The sequence below is a fragment of the Tasmannia lanceolata genome, unplaced genomic scaffold (genome assembly GCF_043159265.1).
Source record: "Tasmannia lanceolata isolate RefF3 unplaced genomic scaffold, GAP_Taslan_0.1 ptg000005l, whole genome shotgun sequence".
Taxonomy (NCBI): domain Eukaryota; kingdom Viridiplantae; phylum Streptophyta; class Magnoliopsida; order Canellales; family Winteraceae; genus Tasmannia; species Tasmannia lanceolata.
The window spans coordinates 18,467,937-18,492,835 of NW_027518682.1; the positions used below are offsets into that span (position 1 = coordinate 18,467,937).

At 37.7% G+C, this 24,899-nt stretch overlaps 1 protein-coding gene and 1 pseudogene across 4 annotated transcripts; both read right to left on the reverse strand.

Annotated features, from left to right (window-relative positions):
• The window catches only part of LOC143876405 (putative ascorbate-specific transmembrane electron transporter 1), a 50,815-nt pseudogene that overhangs the window by 24,164 nt on the left and 1,752 nt on the right, over window positions 1-24,899 (reverse strand).
• On the reverse strand, window positions 6,199-18,859 carry LOC143877817 (bZIP transcription factor 1-B-like). 4 transcript variants are annotated; one of them, XM_077380063.1, is made up of 13 exons: window positions 18,676-18,857; window positions 14,693-14,838; window positions 14,475-14,561; window positions 14,300-14,401; window positions 13,439-13,525; window positions 13,285-13,344; window positions 12,854-13,023; window positions 12,716-12,767; window positions 11,540-11,582; window positions 11,193-11,437; window positions 11,043-11,120; window positions 7,053-7,178; window positions 6,199-6,901 (listed from the first exon to the last, which is right to left on the reverse strand). In XM_077380063.1, the coding sequence occupies exons 2-13, from the start codon at window positions 14,747-14,749 to the stop codon at window positions 6,887-6,889; spliced, it is 1,122 nt and encodes a 373-aa protein (XP_077236178.1). In that variant the 5' UTR covers window positions 14,750-14,838; window positions 18,676-18,857; the 3' UTR covers window positions 6,199-6,886. The 4 variants fall into 4 exon arrangements, with proteins under 4 accessions (XP_077236178.1, XP_077236176.1, XP_077236177.1 ...); XM_077380061.1 differs by having other exon boundaries at window positions 6,199-6,828; window positions 18,676-18,856; XM_077380062.1 differs by having other exon boundaries at window positions 6,199-6,828; window positions 14,693-14,894; window positions 18,676-18,856.

Genomic DNA, 24,899 nt, shown 5'->3' on the forward strand with positions numbered 1-24,899 from the left:
TGGGAAGGTTAGGGTTGTCCAATATAGTATGTCGACGACTGTTAGATGAACGTTTGAATTACCGGATCACTGCAACCTGTCTATGAAATTTGACCAATGTTATGGTCCTAAGTGGAGCCCGCCTAGGTATGCATCTTGGTGGGACCTACTCCGGTATGTGAAAGGTTTAAAGGCTCTAGCTTAATACGTTCCATCAGCTCTGGAGCTTTTTGGTGTATTGATTAGATACCTAACAAGCAAGAATTACAAAGTTTTGATCGAGGTATAAATTGGCAAGCTAAACGTTTGGAAAATATGGAGACTTCTGGAAAATTCAGACAAATGCAATCTACAATACACACATCAACTACATGTGTACTTATTTTCTAAATAAAACATTAAATAGGATCTTAGTTATATTTTTATTAGTTTTGAATTCTGCACGAGATTTATAAATAATATATGAGAAATTGACAAATCATTCATTGAAATCTTGCTTAATTCAGAATATCGGTCGCATTTAAAGTGGAAAATGGTAATTTCTGAACTGTTTGCAATTTTTTAAGTTCAAACTAGGGCACCAAAAATTCATGATTTTTTCAATATTTTTCTATTATTAGAGAATTTTGCAACTAACCATATCTAACTCTTCTAAAGTAAAAAGGGATTAAACAAAATGACAAAAGCGCCCTTCACCAGTATCTCTTGCTCTTGTAAATCAAATTTTACTCTTTCAGGAAAAAAAAAATACATTAGTATATAATGATATTTCCGCACCCTTTGTTTGTCTTTTCCTAAAAATAACTTCATTTCCAACCCTTTTTGTTCCCTTTGAAAATTAAATTACATAAACCAGTTATTTGCTACAATTATTCAAATCATGTGGTATCGTAATTAAATACTCTATTAATTTAAGTTTTATTTATTTATTTATTGACAATTTAAGTTTATCTTGTTTGGCAAAAAACGACAAAATTCGAAATTTCTGATTTTTTCCAAGTATTATTATATAATAAAAATAGTGAAAAGACGTAAAGCCCAAGAGGGCCGATTTGTCGGCTAGCAGCGATCCTGAAAAGCGACAAACAGCCGAAAATAGCACAAAAATAAAAAATAAAGGGCAGTGATAAATTCGCCCCCATAAAAAAATAAAACAACCCCCGTTGAAAGAAGAATACACTCGCTTTAACAGACATACGGGGGTGTGTTCTTCTTTCAGGGGGGGGGGGGGGTGAATTTATCACTGCCCAAAATAAATAAATAAATAAATAAGCAGACCGATTTTTAAGAAAAAATAAAATAATATATTACTTACTTTTCATGGGCTTTTTCCTCTGTCGGCACGTGACAGAGCGCGTTCCCCGACACGTGTCGTTGCATCTCACGGGGAACTGGGGCCTGTGGTCCTAGAGGTTGATGGTCCCCACAAAAGGCACTACCGTTTTGATGCCTTCCCACTACCAAAAGGTTTTTAATTCCACAACATCTGTTTATTTCTGTTTCAGAATAAAATATGAAGAGAGATTGCTTTGAGCCCCTAACTTTATATTTTATTACAAATGCATACTTAGGCTACATAACTTCATGCCCTTAAAAAAAACCCAAAAAGTAGAAGAGTTTGAATATGCTCATCGGGATTTGGTCACATCTCATCTACACCCTATACGCTGACGAGATTTATAATCTGGACCGTCCATTAGCCACAGTGGGAAAAACTAGAGCAATCATAGGATCCCCAAAATCTATTTGGTGGATTTTAAGTGGAATGTTAAAGAATAAAGAAAATGGGCAATTGGTACCCCATCGGTAGAGGAGAATGAGTAGGATTGTTCGGTGGGTCCCATTAGATCGATGGCCTTCGTTTTGATAGATACAACCCTTCTCTTTTGTTTATATAAAGTTTTTATTGAATATTGACAACTTGATGGAATTGTTATTGCGGATGAGATCAGCTTCAGATCATGGTTTTAAATTTCGACCGAAATCCAAAATTTCGGTTCGGTGGGGTCCGAAACCGAAATTTTCCGAAATTTCATTTTTCGGAACGAAATATCGGATTTCACCGAAATTTCGGTTTTCGGTGGGGTCCGAAACGGTTACCAAAACCGAAATTTTAAACCATGCTTAAGATAGAGAAGAAGGGTGTATCAATCAACCAAGGGGGTGTATATATCAGCTTGCATTAGAAAATAGTTTTATTGAGTACCGACAACTTGATGGAATTGTTATTGTGGATGAGATCAGCTTAAGACAGAGAAGAAGGGTGTGTCAATCAACCAAGGGGGTGTATATATCAGCTTGCATTAGAAAATATAAAAGGATCCAACTGATGATACAAGGAGTGCAAGAAGTCAACCAAATTCTAATCAGTTTTAAAGTAAAAACTTAAAAGTCACATTGCTAATAATTGGAAGTTTTATGAAGCTAATAGCAATGCAGAAAAATAAAATAAAAATCCTTAAAGCTTAGTTTCAAAAAATAATGATTTGTTGAGCTTGGTGTCTTCTTCCCATCCAAGTAGAGGGGACCATGTCTCGTGTGTTTTGTAGTGTGTCTTGGAGGGTTTCAAAACTGTGGGAGTGGTCACTTGTAGTTTACTAGTTGGAGTAGGAGAGTGAGGAGAGTCGGATTGAAAAAACCCTAAAACTCTATAAATAAGGTAGTGTTGTATCATATGAGGAAAAAGAAGAAATTTTGTAAGAAGGGATTGCTTGTTTTTCTCTTGAGAGTGAGATGAAATGGTGTGTGATCTTTATATTTTTTTATATTGAGAGATTGTGATTTCTCTTCCGTAAATGTAAGTGCCATTGTTGAGCTACGTAAAACATGCATGTTATCTTTACGCTTGTTGTTTTCTTATATTCTTTAGCATGTGATCGGATTGGATTAGGCATATCGGATTTTTACACAGTAGTATCAGAGATGTTCAATCGATCCAAAGCGGCGATTGTACTGACTAAAGATGTAGGAAGGTTAAAATCTTATGGACAAGATGAAGGAGGAAGACAAGACCTTGTTTGCTTCTTAATTCTCTTCTTGATGTCGAACTCTGAACATCAGAATGTTTGATGGTGTAATGCGCACTTTAGGTGGTTTGAAGATCGTAGGCATTCGGCGTCAGTTGGAGCCATAAATCATACATAGTTGTGTAGTTCTTATGAAATGAGAGAAGTGTGGAGGTTTGTACAGTTTAGTAGGAAAACATTGATGGATGGCGTTCATAGTAAGTAACACAATAGATAATTAAAAACAGAGTATCGTGCATACCCATAGGGTCTCTCCCACAGTCCAAAGCAGAGGTGACAATTTCTGCTAATAGGGAGGACGAATTGAGTTCCATGTTCAAATTTGACTAGACAAGTTGACTCGAGGTAGCTATGTTGATTGAGTCTAGCGAAGTTAAAACCATGGTTTAAAATTTCGGTTTCGGTAACTGTTTCGGACCCCACCAAAAACCAAAATTTCAGATTTCGCCAAAATTTCGGCAACACTTTTATTTTTTAATAAATAATGTCTTTAAACCGAAATTTCGGACCGAAATTACCGAAATTTGGCGAAAAATTGAATTTCGGAAATTTTCGGTTTCGGTCCCCACCGGTATCTAAAATTTTAAACCATGGTTAAAACTGAGTTGATTTGATGTGTCTGCAAATAGTGATTGGAAGGCCAATTGCGGTTTTGATTTACCTGCTTCAAAATTAATATTAGGGAAATGATTTCAGCGCTCCGATGATTTGATAAACATGTGCTCCACATGTTTGTTGTGTAGTATTTAAGGGCTAGAAGAGCTTTTTGAGAACCGTAATAATCGTCTGACAGCCCTTTAAGTGCTACACGACAAAATTTGAGCGCATGTCTATCAAAACATTGGAGCGCATAAATCATTTCCCTTAATATTATAGTTAGGGTTTTACACGTTGTTTGATAGTTTTACACATGTTTTGAGAATTTTCTATCGGGCAGTGATAAATCAACCCCTAAATATCTTAAATCAACCCCTATGTCTCTTAAATCAAGCATGTGTTGTTTTGAGAATTTATCACTACCCTTTTCTATCAAAACACGTGTAAAATTTCTTTCCCAGTGCACCTTGTAACGAGCTAGGGCACTCGTTGGCAAAACCCTTATTATTATGTCATTCATCTTTTTCAACTCGATATTATATCTTCTTATTTTTCACACGAAGAAAAAAAAAAAAACATGGGGAAAACAAAAGAAATTAAATGTGCATATTGTAAGAAACATTAACACTAAGTGGCTTATCACAGGATTGGGATCCCCCGTGTGGTGGCTTCTTCAATCTAAATTTTACGGCTCGAGCCTAGGGAATCTAGGACCGGCGGGAGTACTAGGTGAGCGAGTGTGGGGAACTGATATGGGCGTTCTAAGGTCCATTGGAATCACAGATTCCAATGAGGCAGAGATTAGAGCGGTGCATCATGGAATAAGGATGTTGGATCATAACATATTAAGATAAAGTGGTAGTAGGAGCATCATGGAATAAGGATGTTGAATCACTAATGCGATATGGTGGTTGAGGGTTTGCAAGGTGGATCAATGAGATTATGGTTCGAGTGGAGGGAACTTTAATCACGTTTCATCATGAGGCTAATGGCGAGGACGATCAACTAGCTCGGGAGGGTGCATCCAGGGCAGAGTTGTTAGTTTTTAATTTCCTCCCCCTTTGGCTCTGTTCACTTCTTTTCCCCGGAAAGGAAAACGAAAGGATTTCGTTTTCCTTTCCTTTCTAGGTGACGTGGCAAAAGGAAAAGGAATCCAGAGGAAAAGGCTTCGTTTTCCCCGGAAAGCCTCCAAATCTCAAATAACAAGGAAAAAGTCAATTTCCACATCATTTTTAGCTTTTAAATAAGAAATTCCACATCTGATAATAGTTTTCCCTGGAAAAGAAGTGGACACAAAAATTCTGTCTTGTCAAGGTCATGTCAGGGAAAAAAAAGGCTGTTTTCCAGGAAAAACAGCACCAGGGAAAAGAAGTGAACAGAGCCTCAATGTCTTCTAGTCCGATGTTGTCTTTCTTTATTAAAGTTTGTACGGTGTATATTTTGTTCGTCCGGGCTTTCCCCAGTTTGCTTTCGTTATAATTTAATTTATTACCGTTCCAAAAAAAAACATTAACAGTAAGAAGTGAGAACTTATATGGTGGGACCACCTACCTAGATGATCTAAATCTTTTATTTGTTGGTCCCCACAAAATATAGTACCACCTACCTAAATCTTTATGAGATAGGGGTTATTTAGTTTTTTTTTTCTGCATGAGTATGTTGGTCATTTTTTCATTTATGAAAAAGGTATGTTTAGGTTATTTTTTATGAGAGGGATATCTTGGTTATTTTCACAGATAGGAGTATTTCCATCATTTTATGTGAAATATAAGGGTATTTTACGATAAGATAGGACACGACCTCGGGCGCAATCACATGAGCTAGTTATGAACAGTGGATCCTCAAATACAGCGGTTTAAGTTGAATTATAAATGATTAAATAACACTATCTCTAATAGCTTAAGCTTTTGGAGCAATTGGTTTTTCCACATAATTGCCTCAGAGGTCTTGGGTTCAAGACTAACCTAACTCCTTGATATTAAAAATCCCACATGAATAGCCAACCCAAAAGAGGGGCCACATGTATGGTCAACCCAAAATATGAGGGGGCCACGCGTGTTGAAGTATAAATGATTAAATAGCACTAACTCTAATAGCTTAAGCTTTTGGAGTAATTGGTTGTTTCACAGGTTCAACATCCCAAAGTGTTGAGAACAAGCTTTAAAACAAGTGTAAGGTAATGGTGTTTAGAATTTGACATAGGAAAAACAAGCAGCAGAAGTCTTACTAAAGCCTAAAGTGAAATGAGAAAAGAGCATCTTGGGCGTCCTGACCAAGGTTTAATAACTGAAAGGAGGAAATTCGACTAACTCAGATTGGAGTCCAAACACAAGTCAAGAAAGAAGACTCAGTTTAGCAAATCAAGCTTTTGTTTGAAAATAACAATAAACACTATGCAACACCAACAAAGTGAAACGAACGGTTCTGATAATGAAGTGGAATAATATCATTTAAGTGAAGAACTTTTTTTCTTTTTTCTTTTTGTGAAACTGCATTTAAGTGAAGAACTTATTATCTAATTATGTAAAAAACACAAAATAGTACAAAATTCGCGAGGCGAATTCTTATCGAAGAATAAAGCAATAACTGTCTAACATGCCAGAAAAATCACACCATAAATATATAACAAATTAATGCAGCATCTTGTACATTATATAGCCAGGGACTCTTGCATTGGAACTCTCTACTGCCTATAGTATCCTCAAAATCTTTCCAACACTTATAACAATCTTACGAATGTGAACTACTAGGCACCTTACAATGTAACCCAGGGACAATTTATGATATGACCAGCTCTACCAAGACTACATTTGTCTGTGTCTTTGAAGCATGGTTAACTTAGCAAAAAAAAGGTAAATATTGCAGTGGGACAACATTCCTGTCTAAAACTTCACAATAAGATTTCTCTAGCAGTACAATATCCTTATCAGCCTTTATGTTAGTAAAACTTTTGCTGCCACTTCTATTCCCCATTACACCTAACCCTAAGTCCTCTTAACTCGTGGATAAAAAGAGCAACAAGACAGAGGATACATCATCAGCAGAAATCAGCCTCTGATAGCTAAGGAAAAAAAAAAAACTGCCACTGTGGGTTGTGAAATAAACTACCTGCTTTCATCAATCTCTTTGTTGGGTCAATTTTAATTGCTGTCTGTGAAGTGCACTCTGGTTTAATCTGAATATCGTCCTTTCATGACTCTGCATCTCTGTGTTTCTCAAGTCTTGCCTGCACAGATCCCACACCATGCACAAACTTTTTTTTTTGAAACAGAAATTCACAAGCTTTAATATGAACCCATCTACAGACGAATAAAAAAAGAGAAGGAAAAAACTGAGAACAATTTTCAAAATTTTTAATCAACACGTGAAACAAACATGTAAACATAATAATGAATAGAGGATATCAAGGGAAACAAAATCAGTAAGTCGAATCACAGTTCAAAAACTTACGCTGAGAGAAGCATTTTCCATTGCCAGTTTCTCACATTCCTCTCGGATACGATCTAACTCTTCTCTGAGAGAACTGTTCTCCTCTTTTAGAGTTTCCACGCGCTTGGCCAGTTCTTCACACTCAGCCTGGCTCCAAATCATCACCATTAATAAAAAAAATTTAAAAAAAAGGAAATGTCACATCAAAACCAAATATCAACATATAACAAAAATGTGCATGCTTGTTAAAGTATGCTATCTTGGCTATCTTGGCCTATTAATATTGCCTACCCATCACCTAATTTTTCTTTGCTCAAGGATGGTTTTTACAAGAGACCAAGCTCTGGACCCAAAATTTAGAAACTAAACTTCTACAGACATCTATGCGATTATATATCTTCCCCAATTACAAAGAAATAAAAAAATGGGAGCAAACATCCATGATCCCCATGATAAATATGCAATTCCTCTTCTGCTCACAATTACCATGACCATATTGTGGAATATAATATGGAGTGCCAATCAACCAGAACATTAATGATTCTTCTGACAAATACATTACCTAGATTCTATATCAAAGCCACACCAACATTCTATGCATTATATCCTAACGTTGTCACTAACAATGTGCCTTAGCATCCATTTAAGGAATGTTTATCTTAATTGGAAGATTTCTTTGAGACCAGAATGACTACTACTATTTTTTGAGATTCAGACGTCAAAAAGTAGCCCAAAATTTAGTGACAAGATTAGCGACAAAAATTAGATTTTTAATTGTTTTAGGGTGCGTTCTTTAAGCATCTTTTAGAGTGATTTTTCGTTTTTTTAGCCTAAAAAAATCAGAATGGTGTTCTTTTGCAATTTCAACCACTTTTCTAAGAATTAATCCTAATTTTCAGGCATTATTTTATGGAGCGAAAGTTTCTCGCTCCCACTATCGCACGATCTCCCTCTCGCTACACTCTCAACCTTTTAGCGTAAACGTGTCCACTCTCCAACTTTTTAGGGTGAAACCGTGTTTCCAACGTCACCACAATTGAGAATTTGTAAAGGTTAAAAAAACACAATCCTAATCTAGAAGGACTCTAGAGGATAAAAATTAATCCTAATTTTTAGAATGGATATCTAGAGAATGGGTAAAGAACACACCCTTAGTTTCTAATTCCAGTTTAGAAGTCTCAACTTTTAGAAAAGAGTAACTGGAGTTATACTGAAGGGCTAAATTAAATGTCAATGCAGTGTTAAAATTAAAAGTTGCTATTGGCGTTGTTTTTTTAAATGGAGGTTTTAGAGTATTTATATATTTTTTTAAACTAGAGTATTGATATTATGCTGTAAGGGATTTGTAACTCTTCTAATAATATGTTTTGATAATTGAAGAATTGAGGCATCTTTGGTGGGATGTTTTTATGGGTGGCCCTTCTAAGAAGATCAAAAAGCTTCAAAGATATTTCTTATCGGAAAGGAAGAGGATAAGAGACTGAAATACTAAGGATAGTGGTAGGATTTCCCAATGCCACGTCACCTAACCTCGTCTGGTTGCTTTTTAAATGCAAATTCCACTCTGCATATCAGTTCCCTATCAGCTGCGCTGGCAGAGAAAAAGCTCTCTCTCTCTAAATGGTAAAAGTCCAGCAAGAAATCCAAAACTACGGGGCTATTTTTATTTTTTTTCCTTCTTTGCTGCATTTCTTTATTACTTTCTGATGTTATAATGCAGGTTGCTACAGTTTTCATGTTAGTTTCTCATGCAAAATCTGCAAAAAGGGTGTTTCTCTACTACTTTTGTTGATTTGTGTTTCCAAGGCTTATTGAAGAGTTCAAAGTTCCAACTAATGTATTTTATTCAACATCCATGCAAGAGGGACACAGAGGATGCTAACGAGAATGGCGGAGGCAGTTCAGAAGCCTAATGATAGCAAGAAGGCAAAATCATCTCTCAAGGCAATTCCAGAGAAGAAGCAATGAATCAGCAGTTCCGAGAATCTAACCTTGTCAGTATCTGAAGAGGTTTGCACAACAATGGGGAAGAGAGGGAGGGTTACGGCAAAAAGGTAAACAAAAGAAGTTCGTGACTGTTAATGCAAGCTGCCAAGAAGCAGCCGTGGTGAGTCGTTCCGGTGAGTAGCAGTGCACGGTTGGATAGAGGCGTTGACTGTCGGCGAGAAATCAAAGATTGAGCAAGAAAAGGTAGCATTTGGGGGGAAAGGGATGTGTACGCCACCCCTTTGTTACGTCAACAGCACCCCATGTTTTGTTAAGGGCACTCCTCACTTATTTTCCCTTTTCCTTAACAACCAGACACCCTACATCATATTCCACTTTCACTCGGCCTACACTTAGATGCCACATCAGATCCCTGAAATTTCCTCCCTTGTCCATGCAACAAAAACAACCAAAGTGAGCCTTGGTCAAATGGGAGGTGGTTTCTAAGCCAATGGCGGGGGAAGCCTTGGGATTGGTGATAATAGAAAGTGAAATGTCTCTTTCCTAGGTAAGTGGCTTTGGATATTCAACGAGAAAAAAACATGCTTTTTGGAGAAGCATTATAAATCTGAAATATGGGGAGGGTTGGGGAAGGTGGGGGGGTAAGGAACCTAGGTAGTAATTGAGGCTCGAGGGCATGGCAGTCAGTCGATTTGTGAGGTGAAGAGTGAGTTTTCTCGTTTAACTAGGTTTAGGTCGGGAAATGAGGGGATTAGATTTTGGGATGAATGGCTGAGTAGTAGCTCGAGCATTTATAACCATTTTAAGGCCTACATGCCTACACCATTCAAGACTTGTACAGAAAAAGAACAAATTTGATGCATGAAACTTAATTTCGACGATGTTGCCATTAGCAATCTGGACTCTGCCAACATTGGTGGGGCATTTAGAGGTCATTGTGGGGACATTACTCTCACCTACTCTACCCCGATCAGGCAGAAAGACTCCAATGAACCTGAAGCCTTGGCGCTACTCAGTGGTCGCCAATTATTTGATCGTGATCTCCTCGACTCTCTTAAAGTAGGAGTTTCTAGAAATATCATTTCCTGGGCGACTGGAAAACCGATTGGCCCATGGCATCTTTCCGGAATTATTAATGAGATTCAAAACTTGTGTATTGTATTATATGATCCTTTGGTTGTCCACATGCCAAAGGGGAAGTGAGGAAGGAGTCTTTGTTTGTGGGGCAATCTCTGTCCCATGTGTACATTTATGTATCTTTTTTCTGTAGTCTTCGATAAAATTTGATCCCCATTTCAAAAATAAAGATAATTGAAGGATTGAGAGCTCATACTCCTTGTCTTTGATCTTTGATCACTACAACTACTATTTTCTCTAATTTTCTACTTGGTTTTTTAATCTAGCTTCCCAAACTTGCATTAAGTATCATCTGCCACGCATGCTGATGTGATCCAGCCATAATTACTTTCTATTTTTAGGACTTTCAATTTTAGAGTTGTTTAGATTTTTTGGCACTTTCTAGTTTTTGGAAACTTTCTATTTTGGGACTATTTCTATTATTGATAGCCTAGATGGGGGGGCTGTCCACGTCAGCTAGGCCTACATCTCACTATGGTCCACACGTATTTCATACCTTGGCCCACAACTTAAGTACCTTAAGTTAAATGACTTAAGTAACTTTTATTTCATAGGAGGCTACAAAGTAGGCCCACTCTACATCTAGGATAAAAAATTATAAAAAAGAAATTGAAAAAAAAAACGGAAAAAAAAGAGCTAAAAAAGTATCTCATGAAAAAAGAAAAACCTTAACTAAAATCCATTATATGGCCGATGGATCACGTCACCAGACAATATCAGAAAATTCAAAATAGGCAGCCTACTCTCAATTACTGTAGGTGTGTGTGCTATAGAACCACAAGAATGCTTGCATGCTTGCACCCACAATTATAACACCACTAAAGTACCTACATGGAACACTAAAAGAAGAACGAATTGCATAATCCTAAGTCCTAACAATGGAATAGACTTAAAAGATAATGGTAATTATACTTCTATGCTGCTAACCTGCTTCCTCAGCCTTGAACGACGTGCTGATTCTCGGTTAGATTGTTTTCTTCTTTGCTTCTTAACCTCCCTTTCATCCTAATTTTCCAAACATGAAAGGTATTAGAAACATGAGTAGAAAGAGGGAAACAAATCAGAGAGAGGGAAAACCTGTAACCAGAGATCTGAAGGAACACCATCCCGCAAACCCATAAGATTGGCAGGAACTATGGCTCCCACAGGGACCTTGCCTCGTGTAGAGGATGGAGCAGGCCCTCCCCAGAAGTCCATGCCAATGTTCAGGTTTGTTGTGGGACCGGTAGCGCCATTTGGTGAGATGGCCATCATTGACATAGTTTGGTTCACCATGGTCTGGATTGGGGGAGCCCGTGTAACCCCATTCTGGGCCGCCTCAGCTGCCATTCGAACAAGCATTATCCAGATTAACACTTTCGTCAATATTTAACTTCAAAACAAAAAAAAGAACTCTCAGGTCAATCTTGAACTCTAAAACATACCACCCCCTGAACCTTGTTCGCAGCATAGTGTTTGCTGTGAACCCTGTGAGATCAAATGAATTAATTATTTCAATTCTGTGTACTTGGTGGCAGAACATTTACACTCGCTTATATCCATAGAGTTGCTGGGAGTACAAGTTTTGTTAGAAAAAGTAAAGATGTAGATCGCAGAGTGAAAAAAACCATGCTAAAGCATTAAGGTCAAGCGGTACAGAAACACCAGCAAGATATAGCCACAATATATTTCTATCTTTTCATACCAAAATTGAATGACATTAGAAATGAGAATTTAACTCAGCCTTATGCCGGCAGACCTAGCACCAACATGAGTCATGACTCACAAGGGTCACAGAAAAATAGTGAGCATGCAAATTGAAAGTTTATATGAAGGCCATGGAAACGGCTGCTGAATGTAGGAATACAAAAGCAAGTTTCTAGAACTAAAGACGTCATCTACCACTTGCATGCACAAACGTTTCCGCAATTAATGCGTGAGAATAACACCAAGAAACAATTTAAAACGATTCAATAAGGACAAGTCAATTTTCCAAAGCAAACAATTTCTTGACAAAAGGAAATTCCAAAGACATGGAAAACTGCTCGGAAACAGCAATTGCGAATTTTTTCCAGTAAATACACCGGTATGAGAAAGATGGTGTGGATTAAGTAGGTCTAACCATAACCTCTCATTGTGCTTTAAACCAACATATGCCAAAAAACAATGAAATTGCTGAATGGAGAAATACAAAAGCAAGTTTATAGAACAAATGATCCTATTTACCATTTGCATCCACAATTTTTCCCCAATTAATGCAAGAAATAATTTAAACGATTCAATCACAAGTCAAGTTTCCAAAGCAATCAATTTCTTGATAGAAGGAAAATTCCAAAAAGACATGGAAATGGATTAAGCAGGTCTACCCACAATCTGTCTTTGTGCTCTAAGCCCACAGATGCGAGAAGCAAATAAGTTTGAGAGATTTTACTGGGTCAAGCTTATATAAAATATATTATCTGCACCAGTCACAACCCAACACTCAAATATCTTTATCCCTTAAAAACCAAATAATGAGGGTTCTTTCAACGTGCATCAGTCTGCATGAAAATCCTTAAGCATCCCAATGTAGAATACAAGTAAAATAGGAAGAGAAAAACAATAGGTTGGACATTACATACATTTTGGGAATTGGCATCACTTCCTTCACTTGAACCTTCATTTCCACTCTCACTGCATATCTCATTAGTTTAGGAATGCACATTGTACCAACAGGCCAAAATTGCAGCAGAAAATCCACAAACCCTAGATTAGCTTACCTTTGTGACAAGGCACCAACTGCAGACACTCCAGATGCTTTTGCCATCTCATTACTCTTACCTGTAAGCGTAGACAGACTCCCTAAACTTCCTTTGGATTCCTTTAGAGTACTCCTGTTCCTAACTTCGACCGACTTACCCTCTAATTCTGCGCCACCAGGTACAGCAACCTGAAAAAATGCCCTTTGTGTTCTATTATAAGGACCTTTAAAAGTTTTAGGATCATTCTTTTGGCCAGCTATGAAAACAAAATGGATACATTTATAATTTTATGCGAAAGTGGTGCATGCCTTGAAATTCAATGGGGAAATAATTTGATTTCCTTGGGATGATTTTAAATCTTTTGCAGAATCTGAATAATTTTTATTTCTTGGAGACCTGCGAATCAACATGATATCCAAAACTACTCAAAAGTAGAAGGTAACACTCACTGAAACTTCAGCAGTGCCATTTGGGGAAGGCATTGCATAAGGGGCATATGGATGAGATCCCTGAACAAGATGTGTGGAACACACAAATTAAGAAGGAAAATGTATAGAACACACAGATTAAGCAAGAAAGTACACAAGACTGGCAGAAAAATACCGGTGGAATGGAAGGATGGGCATATAGTCCCCCATGAGGATACATAGTAACGTATGGAGGTGGCGTTCCATATGGAGGCATCATGTGCTGCAGGAACAAAAATGTCAGAGGTGCTCCCATATTATAGGCAAAGAGCATATGCGATATCCAGTCACTTAGTTGTTAAATCCGTTTCATTTTGGAAATGGGGAAAATGGAATTGGGAATAGAAATCTCCATAAAACATTCCTGTCAGAATTCCAGCAAACTTCCAATTTTCCGACTGGAACAGGGTGTTCTAGAAATTCCATTTGGAACATAAACAGTGTAAGTTACTATCACGACATGTTTTCTAGATTTTTGAAAGGCGGCAAAAAATTATTAAAATAAAAACAAAGACAAGCGGTCCTTGAGCAAAATCGAAAACAAGTGCAACACACATACAATCTTTGGATTAAGGAATCTGATAAATCTAGAGAATCTAGTTTTTTCCAGAACATCTTTCCTTTTTGTTACTTTTTAAAGGAGAAAGGAGGCTTGAGCTATTTCACCCCTCCCAATTGAACATGAGGGTCAAAATCCATCAGAAGCTTTCTTTTGGTCGCAATTAGGGTTTCTTTTGTTTCCTAAGACCCTAAACCAAGGTTGAATATAACTTTTTCTTGTCATGCTGTGTGCTTTTCCTCGAAGGCTTTTCCTACCATGTTTTTCTACACAGAAGAGTCTTTTCTGAAATGGAACACAGGAATGTTCCAATCAAGGAGAAATGAACTTAAAAAGTTACTCCAAAACGAGCTCCTTCCATAAACCCTTTGTCAAGTATACTTTTTTTAACATAGAAACTACTAACTATAAAAGAAGAAGAGTCGGGAGAGAAAATACCTGACCCCACATATATGGATGACCTTGAGGGCTGGATGCCACAGAAGAATGAAAATACCCAGGTGGGGGAATAGGAGGTGTTCCAGCAGAATTATAATATGCCTACAGGTAAATATACAATATGAAATGGTTGATGAAAAAAAAATTCCACGAGCAAAAATAAAACTCTTCTCACCTGAAACGAAGCCCAATCAGGAGGATAAACTGTGGCAGGACTGGTAGGAGGAGGCACTGTTACAGGACTGCTAGGAGGAGGCTGCTCCTGCAGAAAGAATAAAAGAAAGCTTTTCAATAAAGTTAAATGAAATCACTTTTTTGGCATTTAAAAAACTGGGTTTACACAAACAATTACTTTTTCCAGTGCAAAAAAAAAAAGGGTTTACACACACAGACCTGTGCCGAAGAAGACTTAGGAGTCTTCGTAGGAGTATCCACCTCTCCATTGCCCATGATTAAAGCTTACTGGATCACCTTAAACCTCTTCCAAATCTTCTGAATCAATTCTTAATATGGATAATGCATAGTGCCAATTTACATAGCTGAGTCAGGAAAGATGAGAAAGGCATTATTACAACAGCAAGTCATCTCATCATAACTGTACATCCAAGAGATATAAACTAAAATCAGGAAGGAGTCAGAGGAGTCTAAATGGAAGATCTTTTGCACCGTGTAGTCTGTTACAGAAAATAACCAAAGTAACTCTCTATTTTCAATTAATTATTTGTCAAAAACCTATATGGTTTTGCTGATGAACAGATAGAAACTTCTGCCTTTTTTTTGGTAAAGATGTATTAAAATAAATAGAAAAAGCTAAGTAAATAAGAAAAGCAGTAAGCTCCCGGAGACGACCAGAACACAAAACCCTCAAAGGTATGCCATGTCGTTATCATATCTTCTCCTATATACTTCTAAACCGTCTATACAAAGCTTTAAAATCTTGGAAAAATCTTCTCACTTAAAACTTATACGTGGAAATCCTTGCATTGGCTTTTTCGAGATTTTTATGTCACAGATCAGATGAGGGACCAAGACTGAATCAATCCAAAACTCAGACAATCACTAAATCGACTCAGTTAAGTTTTCTGAGATTCTGCTCAAAAGTAGTTTAAAAAACCAAAAAGAATATTACAATAATAGTCCAAGTTCAGACACTAATAAAGTAAAGACTATGTTATGGATTAAGTAATTATAGTAACATCAAGCGTGGAGGGTGATGAAGTCTGTTGATCAGGCGGGGCACCCTAAGTGGGCACCCTAAGTCCTGTCTATTGGTGTCAGTTCCACCATGATCAGATCATATTAGCCCCTTGACACAAGGTGCCCATTTTGGATTTTCCGAGAAAAGTTCATCAATTGATTTTTGCACCACTTAACAGATCAGATCTCTTTTTGGCATAAGACTATTGACTTATATAATTTAATAAAAAAAAGAAGAAAGAAAGAACTAAAAATTCATGTTAAAAAGAGAATTGGCCACACATCTACATCTAAGTTAAAAAGGAGATTCGTAAATTCAGGAAAATTAGAAAAGATTAAAGTAAAATTTTTAAAAAAAAAAATTTAGGGTGTATTCGGCAGCCATTATTAAAATGGCTTCCACCACTTTTCTAGGTACGGAGAATGAGAAAAGCAAAAAAAATCCTGAAAAGCTTGTTCAACAACCAAGATTCTTAGAAATGAGCATGGGAAAGTTAGATGGGCATTCTCGGGGTCGGTTGGGGTAGCGGAATCAAGTGAAGCACAAGTGCGTGCCGCCCATCATGGAATTAAGATTCTTGCAAATGTGGACTTTGAGAAAGTCATAGAGGAAGGGCACTCACTTAATGTTATTATATGGCTAGGTGGCTCCCATCCATATCCATGGAGATTCGCTAAATTCATCGGAGAGATTTTTGATTGGATGGGGAAGCTCATCCATCTTTCGCTCATGCAAGGAGTTCGGTAAATGGTGTAGCTGATAGGTTAGCTAGGGAAAGCATATCGAGGGAGGTCTTGGAGTTATTTGACTTTCTCCCTCCTCGGTGCTCTCGCCTCTACCCTAATCCTCAAGGGGCTTTCTCTTGTATCAATATGTATTACTCTTTTATGTTGGTTTTACTAACCATCTCGGTCTTCTTTGGATCTCAATAAAATCTTCTACCATTCCAAAAAAAAAAAAAACAAACCAACCATGACCCACAAAAGCACGTTTCTGCCGCTTCTCCTTTTTATGTGATTAACAGATGAGAGTATGAGACTCGGCAGAGCGACTCGGAGTCGATTCCACAGATTCTCATTGATCCGTTTCCGCCCAATTTTTTGGAAGAGAATGAGACGCCTTGCCGAACACTCCCTTAATAACAAAGGGAATCTTGGTTGCAAAACCAACGACTAAAGCTAAAAAGGGGAGTTCTTGAATTTGAAGAAAAGTAAAAAATATTAAGGAAATTTTTGTGAGGAAAATAAATGAGTCATCTCCAATTAAAAAAGTAGAAAAGTTGCCTAACTTCCTGTGAAGAAGTTAAATGGAGGGATGTGGGGCCAAAAGCAATGGATGCGGTGGCAGTTGCCAACTGTGACAAGCAGGGGCGATGCCAGAAATTTTGCACAAGGGGGGCAAAAATTATAGTAATTTTTTATCTATCTTGAAATTAAGATAGAAAAAATTTCTATCTGAAATTTTGCACAGGGGGGCAAAAATTATAGTAAATTTTGCACAAAAAAGGGAGATAAAAATGGTAAAATTAAAATTTTAAACTTATTTTCTATCTTAGGGATGATTGGAAAGGGGGGCATATTTTTTAAAAAAGGGGGTAAGTATTAAAAAATAAAGGCATATTTTTTTTTTCCAAAAAAATAAGGGGGGCAATTGCCCCCCTTTCCTCTCATGTGGCATCGCCCCTGGTGACAAGACAAAGTCCTATAAATACGAAAGACAAAGGAAGAAGGGGTCTTTTAGAGAAAGGCTATGTTCAAGAAGAAGAAGAAAAAAAAGTAAGAACGGTTTTGATTACTTTCTTTCTTGTACTTTTGCAGTTTCCTTACGTGGAGACTCTTCTTCTCTAGGAGAAGAAAAAAAAACATTTCTTCTGCAAAGGAGAAACATCCTTAAAATAGGAGCAACACATTTGATTAAACTCCATGATAGTAAGAGAGAAACTAAGCATAGCAATGGGAAATGAATAAGTTGGGAATTACAGTTACATCCTCCTATGAAGAATTTTTACAACATTTCTTGAATCAATAGAATAGCTAATGGGATTTCTGTCATAGCTAATGGGAACCATTCGAACAAGAAAAAAAAAATAGAATAGCTAATGGGTTCCATTTCAAAGAAGTTCATGAATTGATTGTAGAGTTTTCTGTTATACATTAGCTTTGTCACACTTAAGCATTTTTTCATGAACTCACTAGGACTCATGGTTTTTAGTTTTTACTTCCATCTACCCTTAATATTGTGAGAGAAATCATTGTCATTTAAGCCCTTAGTAGGTAAGCCGGGATTTGAACCTGCGACCTGAAGGTTGAGTTTCATAGCCTCAACCGTTGAGCTACAGGCCTAACCCCTAACTAACATGACCTTGATGCTCTTAACAGCTCACCCGTGCTTGCAGAGTAAACTATCGTGCAAGTCTTAACAACCGTTTTGGTTGAGCATTGCTCTCAAAAACTCATGCAAAAATATATGTAAATCCAAGTAATATCCACTAAGGTATGGAAATTCAGCCACCTCATAAGAACTCAGAACATGGTATAATGGCGACAATGTTGATGATGTTCGCATGAATAGAAGCAAAGCAAAAAAAAAAAGTTAGAACCAGAAGACAAACCATGTCATGATTACTAGAATTCATGAAAATCACAAACCAATAAAAGCAAAAGAATATACAGGAAAACTAAACCAAAGTTTCATTCTTCAATAATTCTCCACCAACTTTGACAAGAAAGACCGTCTCTGAACTAAAAGGCGTTAATCAACCAATTCTCCTTTCCCTTGTTCATTTTTCTATTAACAAGTGAAAACCTCAACAAAATTACTTTTAAGTTTCAATCAATCAAGAGTAAAAATTCGCAAATGTTTGTTATGATCCTAAGAGTGTGTGAGTGTGTGTGGAGAGGGAAAAGAAACAGACCCCTCCCCCCGAAAAAAAAATAAAGTGTGGAGTGTGTGAGAGTTTGTTATGATCCTAAGAGTGTGTGAGTGTTTGTTAATCAACCAGACCCCTCCCCCCGAAAAAAAAAAAAAAAATTGCAGCAATTCCACAAGTTTAAATGAAAAGAGCTAAGGTGTTCAGAAAGGGAAAAGAAACAGTTTCCATATAAATTTGCATTTCCTCAGGAAACCTAGATCTTCTGAAACTCAAATAACAGAAATCGAAACGGTGAGAAGTAAGCACCTGAAAGCGTGAGGGAAACCAAAGAGCTCTAAGAATCCTCCGACTCTCTTGCTGCTGCTTAGATACAAGAAGAAATAGATGCAGAAGAGGTAACACAGAAACCCTAGAAATGGAAAGAGAAAAGAAGAGAGATTGAAAAGGGAAAAGAAGGGAACTTGAGAGAGACAGATAAAAAGAGGTTCGTTCAACTACAACATGTATTTTGATTGTTTATTATGGAAGATGATAGTTTCACCCCCCGCACCCCCCACCCCCCAATAAGATAATGCGCCCCTCTGGTAACGTGAATTGGGGCAGACTTTAACGCTTTTTGACGTCAAATCGCGATAACAGTGGGGCGCATGATCCTACAGGGTGGAAGGGCGAAAAAATCATCGATTTAATTTATTCTATAAATTTTTGTATTTTTATATTATTTTGTTTGTATTAAGAAATCGAGGGATCCCTTTCCCTCGATTCTCCTCTCTCACCGTTCTCTCTACAAACTGACCTACGACAGCTACACCCCAACGCGCATGTTAGCGAAAACGACGCTTCTCTGTCTTTTTACTAAAGTACCCTTTTCTTTTCCTCTGTTTTACCGTGGGAACATCTCAGTGGCATGCTGAAGTGTTGACGTCGTGGCCACGTGGGTATCACGTGTCTGAGTTGGCACTTTGAACTGCTACGAACAGAGACAGAGACGGTTTTGTCAGCATCATCACCGTACAGGTGGTTGTAGTTTGACCGTAAGATTCAAACAGTCTCAGTGGGGTGAATATTTGCGTGTGTTGACAATATAGGAGCATGTTTGAACGGTCTGGATCATTATTGTGATTCTTGACAAATGCAATGTGTGATGGTTCCACCAGATGCTGAACAAGAAAGCTATATCATCTATCAAAAATCCAACATACAATATTGACCATCCGATGAGTGACCACAGAGATGAGAAGGAAGTAAGAATAGGTAAGGATGTTAATGGGCGTAGCCCTAACATGTTCTAATAATTGCAAAAAGGGCATGATAAATCGACTCCCCATGTGTCTATCTCTCTCTTCTTTCTCTCTCTAACCTAGAGGAGAGAGAAAGACACATGGGGAGTCGATTTATCACTCCCCTCGCAAAAAACTCAGATTCTCTTTTTGTTTAATTGCCTCTGAAAGAGCTTCTGAATAAATGTAATAACCTTTAGATAGGTGTTTAAATGAAGAAAAAACTACATGAATTTGTGTAATTATTAAAATATGGTAGTGCCAATCCCAATCGCCTTAAAAGAAGGGCGATGATTTTTTCACCCAGGCCCCCTTTTGACCCCTTTTGACCCCTTTTGACGTGATTTGACGTCAAAAAACATTAAAGTCTGCCTTACAAGGGGCTGCATTATCCTAAGAGAGGGTTGAAAAAATCGTCACCCTAAGGCTCTGTTCACTTGTGTTCGTGTTCCCGGGAAAGCAAATCCCTGGAAAACAACCTCTTTTTCCTTGACAAAACAAAATTTTGGTGTTCACTTGCTTTCCTGAGTAAGTAATAAGCCTAGGTGGAAAATGTCAAATAATGATATGGAAATTGCCAAAAATGATGTGGAAATGTCTCTTTTCTCACAAGCGTGGGAAACCAAATCCCACTATTTTGGTCGGATTTGCCTTCCCGGGAAAACTACTGAAAAAAGGCGGGCAAGCAGTTTCTCGAGAAACCTTTTCCTGCACAGTTCCTGGGCACGTGAACAGGTGCGGAAAAACTTTTCCTACACAGTTTCCCCGGATTTCTTTTCCTAATGCCACGTCAGATTCCCGGGAAACCTTTTCTTTTCCTTTCCCGGGAAAACAAGTGAACAGAGCCTAAAGGAATTACGCCCATTTTTTAAGTTTAAAATTTGGGTTAGATTTTTAGTTTAAGGGATTTGGAGACCATCGCAAAAGGCATTTCGCGGAGCGTCTTTTGCATGAGAGAGCAGCCACATATGCTCAGATTTTGTCTTATTCATTTAATTCATCTGAGGTGGCTGCTCTCTCATGCAACAAATGCTCTGCAAAATGCCTTCTGAGATGGTGCTTAGCAAATCCCTTATTTTAAATAGAAAAAATGTGAGTCTATGTGGGCCCTACTACTATATAACCAATTGCTACCCACGCGTGTCTCATTAATTTTTTTACAACAAGGCTCACATTTCAGGTTTACCGGAAGATTCGTTGATTCGTAAACATATGGGGTCTATTATGTAGGCCCAGATGTAACCCATTAACATATATGGGTCGGATTGAGATATTAATTTTTGGGTTGGGTCGGGTTAGCCTTCATCGGGTTGATAGTTGGGTCGGGTTCGGAATGGTGGTTTAGAGTTTCGGGTTACCCCTAGCATATCAGTGAAACATTTCCATTTGTCACATAATAATAAGAGGAAATCTAAACTGAAGGGAGCCCTTGCAAAAAAAGGTGAAAGGGCCCTCTATTGGCTACACATCACCAATAGGAGAGCCCTTTCAGCTCTTTTTTGCAAGGGCTCCCTTCAGCCTAGAATTCCTCTAATAATAATGATGTAGAAGAGATATTTTTTTGGAAAAAAGTTCTCCTTTCATATTTACTGAATCAAACAATCGAAATAGTCTTCAAAGAAAAGTAATGGAAAGGATAAGACTCCCCGAGGAAAGTGGGCCCAAGTAAACTGTAGCAGTGCATAGCTTGTGTAGCAGGAGCTACCGAGCTATTGATCCTTTCCTTCTATATATTAATATGAGAAATTAGAGTACAATTTAGGAACCATTTGGCTTTCTTCTGTCTGTTATTAAGCTTTCTACATAGCATAAGTTTCAGAAAGAATGATTAAAGAAGTAAACAAAAAAATTTCCAAAACTATATGCTAAATATGAATTCCATTTACTAATAATGTCATTAATATGACCGCGGAAGAATAATGCTGAGGGTGACCGCAGAAGAATAATGCTAAATAAGCTTCGTCACTGCGTAGAAGGCGTAAAAAGTAGAATTTTTCCACTAATCCAGTCTCTGCAGTGCAAATTGCCATGAGGAAGATGACCATACCGCCAAAGTAATGCCATGGTGCAAGAATTGCCTTTGTCGGCATTTCTGCCCCAGGGAACCAGAAGGAGAAGAACCCCAACAAAAAACTCAAACACACATCATAAGATCAGGTTCAGTTTCGCCCGGAGCAAAAATAGAAAAAATAAAAAATAAAAATCCCATAACGATTTTCAAAGTTCATGATAAAATTATGGAGAAATGGGTTGTGTTTCGGTCAGGTTAAGTTGCCCGAGGTCTCAACCCAACCCACACAGAGCCAGGTTGAACCGATTGGGTTGAGGTTGAGCCCAACCCAAGTTGCACCCCTAATTATTCCTGTAATTACGAACAATAATTGTGGATTACCTGCAAACCAAATAAACAGATGGTACCCATACCCAACCAGTAATGCAAAGTGTACATATTGGGTATTCCAAGCTCGTTATGAACTTGAAAATGGCGTAAATCCCCAGTATTCCTAGGAGAAGGGCGATTAGATGCAGCATTTTGTGGATGAATTTCTTCACCTTTCTTGTTGCAGGAATCATCGTGTAAGCCATGATGGCTGCTCACAATTACAATACAGTAATTACTTATCAGAACAGACTAACAAAAAAAATAAAGTGTCCTCAATTATCATCCTTTGATTTACATTAGAATAACCCATTTCTTACCTTCTCCACTAAAAAAAAATGAAACCAATTAGCATAAAAAACGGGTGCATCTGCATCACAGAGAAAATAGAAACAATGAACACAAAAATCAAGTAAAATAAAATAAAACCACAATCCTAGTAGGATTGCTTAAACAGAAAAATGACTTGTCTTGAGGGATTTACATTGAAAATCTTTTGTTTATTGTGAGATTTTAGAGCAAGGCTTCCTCGAAAGTGTAAGACCCACACGTGCACGAGAGTTATAATTGCTACGCCCAGCAAGTGAGCGATCACAGGGGAAGCTCGAACCGTTTTTGGCAGCCATAACAGTATGTAGGAAGTGAGAGAGGCAGTTATGTAGCCATTTCAAAAGCTTTCTTATAGATACTTTGGGCACCAAAATCGGCCGTTCAAGTTCGGAGAGTTTTGAGGCTAAAAACATAAAATCAAACGAGGCACAGAAGATGTTATTAAGAATTGTAGTCTCTTTTGTTTTTTTGTATGACTAACTCCCTCGCTAACTGAGATTAAAGAAGCTCAGCCAATGTTAGTCTCAATATTAATGGTGGACTTAATTAGGACAGTGGATAAACCATCCGTAATTAAGGCCTTATTTCATGCTGGAATGACATCCCATCAGTAAGATTAAGGCCTACAAAATCAAGAGTTTAGCTTCTCTTGGAGGACCCTATACTAGGCCTAATAGATTAAGGTCCAACTTGTTTTGGATTTTGAGAACTGGTTGAGTCCAAAACGGATTATTGGACTCAAAATTATACAATTTTGAGTCTAATAATTTGAGACAAATAGGGCCTAAGAGGCTAGGATCATTCAATCAAGGTTGCACAAACACAATCTAAATTTGTGTTCGTAGGTTGGATCAATGGACACGATCACGTGCACATAAGATCAGTCCGGGCCCGAAATGTTATAGGAAAGAGCGTATCATTCACAGTTTTCTTAGCGTTATTTTAATAAATGCATACTATAATGGAAGGATGGCGTGTTTGGCAACCATGAAAAAGTTTCCTCAATTTTTTTTTCCTTGTAAACTGTCGAAACTGCTTAGAAAGTATGGCCTGAATTTGTCTCGTTTAGCAGTTTCGACCTTGTTAACTCATTCATCCTCGTTTTCTTTGGAATCGATAAATGATTTAAATACCCATGCACCATAATGTGTGCCTTATCTTATGTCACGTGCTTTCTAGTTTCGCTTTGGTTGGGACAGGTCATGACAATTCACTTTCGATCCGAACAAAACAATCCACTAATGTTTATAGGGCATGAAAAATGGATTTTACAAGGTCTTTTATGCTTCTTTTTTTTTTTTCTCTTGAGGAAGTCTAAATTGAAGGGAGCCCTTGCAAAAAAGAGGTGAAAGGGCTCCCCCATTGGCTGCACATCCCCATCATGTTTGACTTTTCAGCCATTACTAATGCATGATGGTGATGTGTAGCCAATAGTAGAGCCCTTTCACCTCTTTTTTGCAAGGGCTTCAGTCTAGAATTCCTCTTTTTTCTTACATTAAAAAAGGCAACTTTTGGGTCACGTGGGCCTAGCGAACATGTACGTGAAATCAAGGCCATTGACCTTGTACAAGCATTACAAGGAAATCCATATGGTCATGGTCCCTTTGCAAACAACATCCCATACCTTATGCTTTGTTCTCTCGTCGGGAAAGGAAAGGTAAGGGAAGTGAAGGGAAGTAAACTGATGTGGCAGAAACGAAAGTGAAGGAAAAGAAACCTGTCAGATGAGCGTTTCGTTGCACAGAAACCTCACATAAACTACAGAAATATGCGTTTCGTTGTAGGGAAACTCAATAGAAACCTGTTAAATAGAAACTGTGACAAACTAATATGCAGAATGATGCCAACATAGAATCTAGTCTAAAATAAGTGGGTCCAACCCTCTGAAGGCGATCAAAATAAGAAAACCATGACAAACAAAAGTTGAACAATAACAATGCCAATCAAATTGTCACAAATATAGAGTTGCCACACTTTGCCCGCTTTGTGGGGCGACCATCCTCGGTTCTAAGTCTCCTATCGTCCATCTAACAACAAGTGGATAGTACTGAAACAAATCATGAGTTAACAATAACAATTAAAACATGAACGGTCAAAACCCAATTAAAACATTAATCATGAGTTAACAATAACAATAACAAAAACCCAAGAATCTCACCAAATTTCAGAGATGAAAAACACAATAGCAAATTTCTCCCAATAATTGACCAACAAAAAAAATATATCTATTTGCTTACAATTACTCTTGAGCATTAAACGCGAAAAAGATACTCAAAACCCTAAACACGAATCGGTGACCCGAGAATCTCACCCATAAAAACCCACTACTCTGTTCACAGAAACCCCAACCCTTAAAACGAAAATGATACCCGAAACCCACTCTAAAAATGAAAATGATAAACCCTACAATCCACAAACAGCAACAATCCACAAATGGGTATTGAAGAAACCGATCGAATCAAAGAGTTATGAAAACCCATCAGAGCATGAGAACCACAAAATCAACCCAATAAAAAACACAAGAAGAACAATCCCTAGTT